The sequence below is a fragment of the Cheilinus undulatus genome, linkage group 18 (genome assembly GCF_018320785.1).
Source record: "Cheilinus undulatus linkage group 18, ASM1832078v1, whole genome shotgun sequence".
In the NCBI taxonomy this organism is placed as follows: domain Eukaryota; kingdom Metazoa; phylum Chordata; class Actinopteri; order Labriformes; family Labridae; genus Cheilinus; species Cheilinus undulatus.
The window spans coordinates 10,262,584-10,275,110 of NC_054882.1; the positions used below are offsets into that span (position 1 = coordinate 10,262,584).

A 12,527-nucleotide genomic window follows, 5' to 3' on the forward strand; every position below is an offset into this window, starting at 1 on the left:
TAAGTTTCTAGGGTGCTAATTTAACTGTATAATGGCAGCATGATGACTCATTTAAAAACATGCAGACCTGTATTCATTAACTACAGGGAAATAGACTCATTAAACCAAGCGTCAATGAACTCACCGGAAAGAAAAGGTCTCCGCGGGTCAAATATTGGGGATCCAATTAAAAACCGGCCTTTGGTATACTTATCTTAACCTGGTGTCCATACGAGTGGAGCTGAGGATAATTAGAGCAGACTTGAACTGATCAAATAGAACAGCAACAAAAGCGATTTTGGAAAAGAGAAGCAGCAGGTGTTGATTTTACTGACTGAATACCTCGAAATAAACTAAAGGATGTTGGAAATAGTTGGTTGTTTGAAGCCACATGATCTAGATGACGCATGAAAGCCAGGTGGGGGCAGGGAGTGAAGAACACTGATTGAGAATCGGTGGGAACAGAAGAAAGTTAGTATGCTAAAGATCGAGGGGGCTCTGCACCTGGGTCTATCAGAAACTTTCTACTAATTGAGTATGATCCTTGCACTTTACAAAAAAAAAAGTTTCTTTTTCTCTTCTTCAACATATCTGCCAGTGTGGAGGTGATTGATATCACAAATGATTCAGTCCTGCAGACTTAGTATACGTATACACCAGATGAAGAGTTTTCGACAGTCTTGCTCTGAGCTGAGATGTTAGTGGCGCCACTTCAACAGCTTTTCTCCCTCACTCTGAAATTAATATGCTTTTAAAGAAAACGGTGATATACTTTGAAGCAAATAAACCGGAGTTATGAAGCGGCATTGGTAAACTAGCCAGTTCAATGAGTTGGCTCTTTCATGAACAACAGGAGCTAGCTCCTGACTGAGGGACAGTTTCATTAAGTCACATTTGATGGATTTAAGACATGTTTAAAAAGCCAAACTTGTCTGAAATGAAGAGCTGATTTAGGGTCAATAAACCAGCTCATGTCATGGAGCTGGGCCAAATGATCCAGATCTCATCAAACTGTGACAAACTGTACTGAAGCAGGCCATACTATTTGGTGGAAACGGACTATACGCGAGCAATGCCAAAGGCCTTTAATACACGTCTTTCGCCCTTTTTCTATTAGCTTTTGGAAAATTTTGCCTCAATGTGTCATTACTTTCACGAGTTAAAATGAGGGTTAGGGTGGATGGAGTAACAGTTTCCAAAAGTTTTGATTAACTTTGCCCTGCCTCTGTTTCTAAGACAGCTTTAACTCTTCAACAGTGCAGAAACTCAAATCTAATCAAGTAAATTTGTCTCTTTGTTAGTGAAAATTTTCTAATTAGCCGCAATGAACATTGATCCAACAAGTCAAGATAAATGTGTCTTTTTTCTAAGATAATACAGGCATAAAAAAATGCCAGCATTAGTTGTAATGAGTAAAAATATCTATAAATAATGCAAGCAAAATTTATTGGCCAATTTCCTGAATAAGTATAAAGATTTAATAATTAGGAAACTTAACAAGGAGGCAAATGCGCATGCTAAAATTTGAGGAGTTCTTGCAGGGAATCTGTTTCTATTATTTTACTTTTTAAAAGTTTTAACTATTTAATGATAAGGATTATTAGCTGGAGAGTCTGGCCTTAAGTGTATGCTGGGGGGAGACAAAAATATTCAAGGATATTTCTGTCTCAAAGGTCAAACTTTGCTGAACAAAAATCTGCATTGGTAACATTTAGCAGGAAACAGTGAGAAATTAGCATGCTTAGCTAACCAATGCAAAGGTGGATGAATTCATTAGTTATTCGGGCATCCTCTCAGTAAGTCTTATTTTGGAAGTTTTAATGGTGCTAACAGGAAACTCATCAAGGTCAAAAATATTTAATCTCTTTTCTCTGAATTGTTCCAGGAAAAAAGAAGCATTACATTTAGATTTTGCAACCAATCATTTGGGACATTTAGGTGACACATTCTGGGGGATATAAACAACTTTTATCTTATCTACACAAGCAAACAAACCCTAAATCTCTCATCATAATGTTCAATAATCAGCTGGCTTTCCTATCAACACTATATAACATGGAGTATTCAAAATCCATCAGAGAATCAAATTTTGCATAGCTTTGCATGATCATAAATAAGTGAGATGTCGGTGAGATTAAGAGATATGAAGCAGACTTGTGTGTCATGTAGCCATTATGGAAACCCTCATAATTGTTCCATCTCGCCTTCAGATGGTCTCAATCTGCTGCTGATGCGCCCCTGAGCAAGGCACTTACCCCTGATCCATACAGGAGATCTGCTCAGAGACCAACAGCAGAGAGAGAGCAAGGCCCAAACTGGGAGACTCCCAGTCTGACTGTGAGGCAGGTTGTTAGAGAAAACAGGCTTATATGCAGGGAATGTACAACTAAAAATGTTCTCATTTGCACAACAGAAGCCATAAAGCTGTTTTCTTTCCAAAATGTTCCAGAGAGAAACGTGATTAGCATACCATGACAGAAATCTCCTGTCTAAACTGGTGGGATTTCATGCCAATTAGCATTACAAAGTTATTAATGTTCGTCATTTTCCAGCCTGCTGACAGCAGAGAAACAGAGCCGAGGTGAAAATCATGATAGATTAAAAGCAAAATGGAAAATAGATGCTCAAATTCAGTTTGATAGGGGGTTTACTGGGGAGTACTGAAGACTAAAAATGGCATCGTGTGGGTTGAGTTTACCAAAACTACCACACTATATTATGAAAAATAACAGTACATAAAGCTGACTATTTACCCACCAACTTTCATTCAACACATCAGTAAACACAATATTTGTTTTAAGACAGCACTGTGTGAGATCAGACAGTAATTTCAGTTTGGATTTGGTTGAGAGCCATGACAGTAATTTACAGAAACGTAAGTCGGCTTACAGCCAGTTTATCCAGGTTTGAAGATGGATCTAATTTCTCTCTCAGTGTTTCTTTTTGTTCTCATGCTATTTTTGTTTTCGTGAGCAACAGTGCAACACTTTTCTTGTGTGAGGGTAGAACAGGGTTGGTTGTCACACTCATATCTCCAGAGGGTGCTGTCTCCCAATTTTAGAAATTTCCAGAACTGGGACCAAAGCTTACCTACACAGTCTTCTCTTAGCAAAACTTAAGGTGAGAGGATATTTTGTGTTTTTCATTTTAAATTAGAAATTTTCAGCTCCTCAGTATTTTTCTTCTAGGCTTTTACACAGTGGGTTCATAACAAAACAAATGCTACTCTTAAAAAAATGTGAAAGGAACATTTTATTTTAGATTGTGGTTGGCTAACTAACTAATTTAGTTGTTTGACAACTGTTAGCCTTGATGCTAGCAAGAAATTCCAGTTGGGGTTGGTTGTCACATTTGCTTTGGGGTTGGTTGTCACATGATAGAAAATTTGGTAGCATAGTTGAGTAGGCTATTATTGTTAGGCCTATTTGTTTTGTTTAATACGTGGCTATAGGTAGGCCCAAATTTAGTTCTACCTTCTTTTTAAGATTTTCCCATTAAATGGGACATATTATGCAAAAATCATTTTTTCAGGCTTTTCTAACTAAACATGTGCCCCTGGTCTGTCCACAATCCCATCAAGTATCAGAAAAATCTGCCCCCCCTTTCTCCACCTTTCAGAAAATGTGTGCTACAACAAGCTGTTTTCAGATTTTCCCCTCATGATGTCAAGTGGGGAGCTGGCTCCGCCCCCAGGCTCAGTTGGCCCTCCCTGCTTGGAAGAAAGTTCCACCCTCTGCCACATCCATTTCCTGAGAAGGGCGGAGTCAGACAGCTCATTAAAGCTTAAAGCCACAGGCACAGAAACAGCTCATTCTGAGCAGGGCCAAGTTTTTTAGACATGCAAATATCCAATTCTGGAGTGTTTTTTTTTTTTTTCAGCAACAAACTTCACAGGCATGTTCTGGGGACCTCTGAGACCACTATAGACTTGTCTTTAAAGGGTAAAATATGTCCCCTTTAAAACAACATTGTGACAAAATACCCCATAGTATGTGACAAACATCCCTGTAATGGGGTTGGTTGTTACAATGTGTCAGAGTATTTTTAATCATTGATTACCTTTTTGTTTAAAAAAATTGAAAAATGAGAGGGATACACATTTCAAGACAACACCTTAAGCATCAGTTTAATGTAGTAATGTCTCGGAAAAGATGTTATGATGATGAGCAATTCACTCTGGAGTAAAAAGTGTGACAACCAACCCTGTTCACCTCTAGTGCAGCTTATCTCATTGCAATTGCAATTTCAGGCTGTGCAATTACGTAATTGTATACAAGGCTACAGTTATTTTTGTATTAAGTAGTACTTAAAAGGCTTACATAAAAAACCAGCAGAAAGGCCTTCACGTTTACAATAGTGACACTATTTCACTTTGCAGAAGTACCTTTATTTTCAAAAATGACAAACTTTAAGTTATTTGGAAAGTATTGCTGTAAAACTTCATTTTTTTAATGCTACTTGATTATTTGTATATTTAGATTTTAGAAACACACACTTTAAATCTATCATTATACTTTGCATTTTCTTGATAACCAAGCAAGTCGACTCATAATTTATGTTTTATACTGTTACTACAATTGCGAATCGCAGTACTGTCCAGTGTAATCAACTGTGCCAAATCCACCTACAAATAAAGACATCCAGTGTGGCTTCTAGATTATTAATCTGCGTTTATTTTCCCAAACATTGTCCTGTTTTCTACCATGCCTCTTATTTAACCTATCGGAGGCGTCCATGATGGCTACTGTACATCTGTGATCTGCTTTATTCCTATTATTCTGCTTTATTCAACATGATCCTATGTGTGTCATGTGTAGAGTGAGTTGGAACAGATCTGAATCTGAATCTCTAAAGACCTGAAACCTTCACTTCTGACAAAGCCGACTGATCTGCTGTCTGTGAAGAGAAGCCTCCGCGGACCTTCGGGCTTCACATCAAGAGGTGTCATCACACTGTGCATGTGTATGTATGAAGTGTGCAAGAGCTTACACGCACATATGTATCTTTTTATGTGTTTGCAACCTGGAGCATAAAACTGCTCCTTTGCATGCAGATTTAGAAAACTGATATAAGAAATTCTATTTTTTTTATTACTGGAGCTTGAAGCTTAGTGGAATTCAGAGCGATGCTGGCTGCTTCAGACTGCCGTGTGCGGTGCCGGGGGCTGTGGGATTACATGTCACTGTGCTGAGTGGACTTTTATGTGAACTAAACTCCGTGTTATTTCCCCAAAGCTTTCTCGTCATCCCAGCTTTACCCAAAGTGCATTCTGCCATCCCTGATTCATGCAAAGGAATGGAAGGAGGGAGAAAAATCCTTCGTTCATCAACATGATAACAAGGGTATAGTATTCAGGATATTCTAGCGGCGTACCCGAGCGATGCATAGACACAAGGAGGAGTCTAACAAAATAAACATTTAAGGGTTTACTGGACACCAAACTTAAAATGTTTTTGTAATCAAAAATAGAAATTATCATGAGAAGAAAATCACTAATTGATATAAAACGCAAATGTGGGCAAAAGGGCGAGGTGAGAGCTTCTAAATCGTCTCACAGGCAAAAAAGTACCTCTCTATTTCTCTATTCATGCACATTTCCTTTGCCAGTAAACCCTTTTGTTATTCAATGTTTATAGTGCTACCAGTATGCAAACCCTGAATGTCCACATAGTAAATTATCAATGAAAAATATTCATATGTACAGTGTAGCTCAATAAAATGTCTTTAAATTCCATTTGCATGCAGTCAACTGCATAATATACAGGCAATAAGTATGTTAAGTTGTTTCTTTGGCAGGCCAGAATCCAGCTGGACATGCATAGAGAGGTATGTACAATCAGAAAAATCAGGTCCAGGTCTCTGTGGAGTCTGGGCTCCAACGTGACCTGGAGATAAAAGTCTGTGTGCAAATGTTAGAGAAGACAGTTTGTTAGCATCACCAGTGGTGTAAGTGGATCTGATGGAGCTGGAGGCCCAAAAACTGAGTGATCCTTGATCTGATAAATGTGATCGTAGTGGAACAAGGTGCCACGTGATCACTGTATTCCCAGTACTCTCTCCACACCACTGGTTAAGCTTCCTTCAGAGCCCGTCGTCCTTCTCCGAGTCTGGAGAAACAGGCCTGGAAACGGTGAAGATGTCCTGACGTTGTATTTTGGTTTTTGGTGTGATGGAGGCCGTCGGCGCCAGCGTGCTCGGCCGCTTTTTTTCTGACAGCAGTTTGATAATTTCAGCTACCTGACTCTCCAGGGCGCCCAGGCGGCCCCCCAGACTCTGGATGTCCCCACGGAGCTCGAGCCGAGTTTCGTGCAGCGCCGCCTGAAGGGCCTGCTCTGGGATGGGGCAGAATGGGTGAGGGGACCCCGCTCCTCCTGGGAGAGGGCTGTGCAGGAGGGGGGTGACAGCAGCAGGGGTCCTAGCCTCCCCTGCCCGATCAATCCGCAGCTCACTCTTGGTGATGCCGCTGTCACAGGAGTCCGTCTTACGCAGGGGGTTATTACTTGACACCCCGCCCTCCTCCACATCCCCACCCCCTCCTGCTTCCTGACCTTTCCCGTCTTGGGAGAGCATCTCCACAGAAACAGCCTTGACGTTGTTCAGCCCCTCCTTCTTGGCCTCCACTGGAGCCATGTTGTTTTTCAGGCGCATCCAGCCGCTGGCCTTGACAGCTGGCTTCGCCAGTGCGGGGCTGGTGCTGACTTTGAGCCTGACAGTCTGCTCTTCAGTCCCTCCAGCAGCACTGGGCTGCAGCTCCATGATGTCACAGTTGTTCTGCTTGGCGGGGGGCTCACTCGGTTGGCTGTATGCCAGTGAGCACTGCATGGGCGTGACCTGAGACACGGTTAGCACGCTGCTGCTAGGTGGGGCCCCGTTCTGCAGGGAGCAGTGGGGCCGTTGCAGGCTGAGCGGCAGGGAGTGCTGCAGGCTGGAGTGGCCCAGCTGCAGGTTGTGGGGGTGCAGATGCTGGTGGTGGTGCTGCTCCACCTGCAGTTGGTTCTTCTCCAGGTCTACCTGCGAGGCCGAGGCAGCCCCCTGGTTGCGAAGCTCCTTCTGCTGCTTAAACTTCTGGAAAAGCTTCCTGACCGGATGGTCCTGTGGGATGGTAAGCTGCACCTCGTTCTTCGCCCGCTGCCTCTCCTCCTCCTCCTTCTTCACCTCACTGATCTTGCGGAAAATTATCTGCAGAGGAAACACAGAGAAATAACAACATGGTGCTTATCAGATCCCTTATAATTTCATATGAATACTATGAATAATAATTGTCTCTTTGGCCTTTCCGTGCTGAGCTAGCACATTAATGATTGCAGATAAAGTCTATTTTTACCACTGTCAGAAAAAAAAAGAAAATTTATTATTATGGAAATCTGTCACTCTGTCTCAACCCATTGAAACTAACTGGAAACGATCATGACTGATGATGATTCCCTTCCATAAATGAATTTTATAAAGTATTCTATCAGTTATATGCAAAGAGATAGCTTCGAAAAATAATTCATGTTGCCATGACCTTCCTGTCACATGACATTGTTAAATTTCTAAACCACTTCATCAAGGCACAGCAATTCAATCCAGTTCAGGAAAACTAGGTATAAAATATAATAAAATAAAAGTAATTATAAATATTCTATTTTATTTAAGTGACTGCTGAGTGGTCATCAGGGTAACTCTGTGACTGTTGAGTAGTCACCAGAGTAATTCTGTGACTTTTAAATGCTCACCAGAGTAACTCTGTGACTGTTGAGTGGTCATCAGAATAACGCCTCTGACGATTGAGTGGTCATCAGAGTAACTCTGTGACTGTCGAGTGGTCATCAGAGTAGCTGTCCCTGTTGAATGGTCATTAGAGTAACTCTGTGACTTTTGAGTGGTCATCAGAGTAACACTGTGACTTTTGAGTGGTCATCAGAGCAACACTGTGACTTTTGAGTGGTCATCAGAGTAACACTGTGACTTTTGAGTGGTCATCAGAGTAACACTGTGACTTTTGAGTGGTCATCAGGGTAACTGTGACTTTTGAGTGGTTAACAGATTAATAACACTTTTAACAATAGTTGACACTTATTCAAATAAGAATTTCTTGACAAGAGAACACAAAATTGAGAAAATAACCACAGAGCATTATCATATGGGACTCAATTTTACATTATTGTATGCAGTGAAACACCAAGAAAAATTTGGGCACAAATGGGTTAACTTCTCTACTTTAGCAGTTTCTCGTGTCATTTTCCCTCTGCAGTGCAGTCAGGTACTTCTGGCTTCTGGATATTCGTGTTAAATTATCCATCAGTGCTCCTACACCTCCCCCTGTATTATTCAGCCGTATTGGCGCCACTCTCTCCTGGCTCCTCTTACACACTAATTACACTGGGAATGACAGAAATCCCCGCAAGGCAAGCAGCCATCCAACTGCAGATTTAAATGTTATTCCTCCTTCAAATGACAGTTCTCCCAAAAGATGGCAAGCTGAGTCAATGTTTGAGATAAGCAGGAAAGAAAAGGAGTCGCCCACCTTTCTGCGTCCATGATCCACCAAACGGACCATTTTTACCTCCTGGACTCCTTTCAGTCATCCAACTATACTTCCTTTTCATGAAACCTCCACTGCACAGAGCTTCCAGAGCCAAACCAAGTAAACTGTGCTCTCAGCTAGAAGAGCACATATGAGGAAGGGGAGACGGAGACACCCTGTCAATCATCGCAAACCTCCACGGCTACCTGAAGGCATCACCTGGAACATTAACACTTTTAATTAAATACAACAACAAGCATGATTTGATTCAAAGTAACAGGAAAGTTAGCACTGCTGTGCTCTGTCACATCTTTAAAGAGAACAATGACTCGCCTGTCTTTGTGTATAAATCAAACACGAGTCTGTCTCCACAGAACTGATGAATGAGATATGATGGGATCAAATATGAAGAACCTTTATTGACTAAATATCACTTTGAATTTACTTCAGGTACTGCTGTCCTTTCTAGTTAATATGGCGGGCACCAAAATGCATCAGAAATGTCAAAACGGCACATTGTTGAAGACTTCTGAGCAGAAATACTGATGAGTACTTCTAGGCTGAATGCACACCTTCATTTTTCCAGTGCTTGTCTTGGGTGGCCTCGCTAAGGCATTAATTTTACATTTCTTTACACATTTGAATTTTTAAAAGTGTCATTTGAAGCAAGCACGCTAAAAGGATTTATGTTTATTAAAATGCAAAGGTTAAGAGGAAGTGAATCATGAGCTTAAGAGAAAGTACTCTAATGAATGCCAATGGAAATAAAAGAGCTGAAAGGAGCTGATGTATCACTTATTATAAAAGTGCCAAAATAAGGAATTTAGAGGGAATTCATGAAATTTTACAGAGGCTTATTAAATTTGTTGATGCAGTAAAAATGAACCCACTTATTTCTCAATACTGGAAAGAAATGAAATTACAGTCAATTTAAATGTCATTTCACTTTCATTTTTAGTGTAGTGATAGCAGTGTTGATTCTGGCTGAATGCATAATTGACACCTCATTACATTCAATAAATTAAGAGGTTATAATAGCAAATTGGGTGTTTTGTGTCAGAACGCCCTGATACATCTGTTCAGCCTTTTAATACCAAAATCATAAAATAACAGCGTTTTGTGATAATCTAATGCTTATGCCCTTAGGTTAGGTAAGCTTCTGCGTGAGCTGCTCTACAATCACATCTGCAGTAATATGAAGCATTCAGACAGCTGCTCTAGCTGAACAGCACTGTGGAAGGCAAGGGCTGTATAAAATGATGCTTTCTATAGATGCTGTAAAATCATTGTGTTTGCTAAGCGTGCAAAATGTAACAAAAATGACTGCCAGAAACCAAGTCATACATGACAATGCACCTCAACGCAGATCCGTGGTGAAACAACCTGAAAGACCCACTGAAACATACTTAAAACAGACCTTGCTGCCTGGAATTCAAACAAGACAAAACACCAGAAACATGAATTAAAATGGTACCTTGAATCAGTCCTTGAAACATATCGGAAAGGAAGAAAACAAGCCTTAAAATGTACTGGATAAGGTACCTTAAAACAGACCTTGCAACAAGTAAAAACAAAAAAAAGTACATATATGACAAACCTGATGACACACTGAAGTGTACCTCAAACTGGACATGCCCGCTGTTACAAAGGTAGTAAGCAAACCTGCAAACATAGACTACACAAAACCTTAAATCAGACATTTCAACTTAACAAGGTGATACTAACTTGAAATGGCACACTTAAGTGAACAGACGATGGATGTTACCATAAATGTAGTAGAAAAAAAACTGGAAACACAAACTAAAGGGTACCTTAAAACCAGATTTGCCACATGTTAATAATGTAGTAATAAACATGGAAACAGAAACTGAAGGGTACTTTCAACCAGACTTGCCACTTGTTAATAATGTAGTAAACAAACCTGGCAACACAAACCAAAGGTACCTTAAAACAGACCCTGCCAAATCATTGGTAGTAATGGTAGTCAACAAACCATTAAAACTCAAAGGGGCTCCAAAACCCCAACATTGCCTCATGTTGATAATGTAGTCAATAAACCTGAAAACACAAATGAAAGGGTACCATAAAACAAGACTTGCCACTTGTTAATAATGCAGTCAGCAAACCTGGCAACACAAACCAAACGGTACCTTAAAACAGACCTTTCAATTTGTTGTAGACACAGTAAATATCTTAAAGCATGACACTAAAGGGGACATACTCGCCACTTGTTATGAAGGTAGTGAATATCTTTAAACACAATTAACAAGTACCTTCAACCAGACTTTCCACTTGTTAATTGTGTAGTAAACAAGCCTGGCAACACAAACCAAAGGGTACCTGAAAACAGACCTTACCAAAACATTGGTCATTATGTTTGTCACCAAACCATGAAACTCGAACACAAGGGCTCCAAAACATTGCCACTTGTTGATACTGTAAATGAACCCGAAAACACAAATTAAAGGGTACCCTAAAACAAGATTTGCCTCTTGTTTAAGATGTATTAAAAAAAATTCGAAATACAAACTAAAAACGTACGAAGACACAGACCATCCATTTGTTTTAAAAGTAGTGAAAAAAATCAGAAAACACAAACATAAGGGTAAATTAAAACAGTCCTCCAACAAACAGTGGTCTTTATGGCAGTAAACAAACCTGGAAACTCAAACTAAAGGGTACCTTAACCCTGACATTACCGATTTTCAATAATTTAAGGAACAACCCTGGAAACAAATAGCTAAAGGTACCTCACATTAGACATTGCTACTTTTTGTAAAGGTTGTAAACAAAGCAGGAGATACTTACTAAAGGGAACCTTAAACAGTTATTGAAAATTCTCTTAAGTTTAGAAAACAAACCTTGAAAAATGCAGAGAGGTACCCTGAAACAGACCCAGCCATTGTTTTGAAGGGAACATTAAAAATGTGCAACAGGTAGAAAGGAAAAGATTGAACTGAAGGTACCTTGAAACTGACGTTGCCAAGAAAAGTGTAAGAACATCAGGAGTAACCTATAACAGACCTTTCCAACATGTCATAAAGAAAGAAAACATGCCTAGATGTGAGCAGATGGGGGTTCCTGTGAAAAAGCATCATTACTGACCACCTGGGATGAGGACTGTTGAAACCACCCTATCCTGTTCCACTGAGTCACACTAGAAGCTTTGTCACAAGTCGCCATCCTGTCGACTGCACGAGTTCTCAGCCTGGTGTCAGCTCACAGACACATTGGAGTAAGTCCTATTATATGTTTCTAGTTTCGGTATGATTCTGTCCATTTTACTGGCAACAATGACAGAAACAGGACAGCGGACCACTCATCATCCTGCTCCTGAAATACGGTGACACTCACAAGATGGAAATAGAACTGTACACATTAAACCTGCCGGACAAAGTTTATTTCCATATTCACACATACACACACAGTCGCTCTCAAAAATGTCCCGTCCTCAAGAGCCATTTGGTTTTAATACATGCTCCACTGGCAAATTACACCCCATCAATTTTACTGGCTTTTTCCCAAAGTCTTTACAAAGCATTCTGTTCTCAAGGTCCACTTACTGGTTTCCCTAAAGCTAACAAAAAAGTAAATGGAATAACATATCATAGGCAAGTCACTTTGGACAAGCATTAGAAAATTTCTAATTTACTGGATTGACTGCAAAACTTTAAAACAACAATCGATTATTTTGCTGTCAACATTTTTGCTTGATTTGGATTTATTAACGGTGAATCTAGGCAGGCTCTTCAGCAGATCCAGACCTGGAGAGGTGCTCTTTGTGGGTCTTCATGTCAAACACCAGATACTGTCTTATTGAGGTCAAACATCATCTCAGACCCTGTTTTACATGACCTATCTTAAGTCATTTAGGTCAGGTCAGTTACTTTGACTCGTCACTTTCATCAGTCTTGGTCCTGTACTGCTCTGGTCTCCTGATGGCCATCATCCAGGCCTGCACCAGGACAATGCCCCATGTCTCCAGGCCCTAGTTAAAGTGTGCTGTCACTACTTCTGCTCTTTTGAGGTAAAAAATATT

The 12,527-nt window shown here is 40.3% G+C and overlaps 1 protein-coding gene across 3 annotated transcripts in view; it reads right to left on the reverse strand.

Annotated features, from left to right (window-relative positions):
* Nucleotides 1–5,678: 5,678 nt before the first annotated feature.
* Nucleotides 5,679–12,527, reverse strand: part of kcnh5b (potassium voltage-gated channel, subfamily H (eag-related), member 5b) — a 266,042-nt gene continuing 259,193 nt past the window's right edge. For all 3 annotated transcript variants that reach the window (XM_041813394.1, XM_041813393.1, XM_041813395.1), the window contains one exon: nucleotides 5,679–7,158. In XM_041813394.1, the coding sequence (XP_041669328.1) occupies nucleotides 6,061–7,158 (1,098 nt within the window). In that variant the 3' untranslated portion in view covers nucleotides 5,679–6,060. The remainder of the gene's footprint in view (nucleotides 7,159–12,527) is intronic.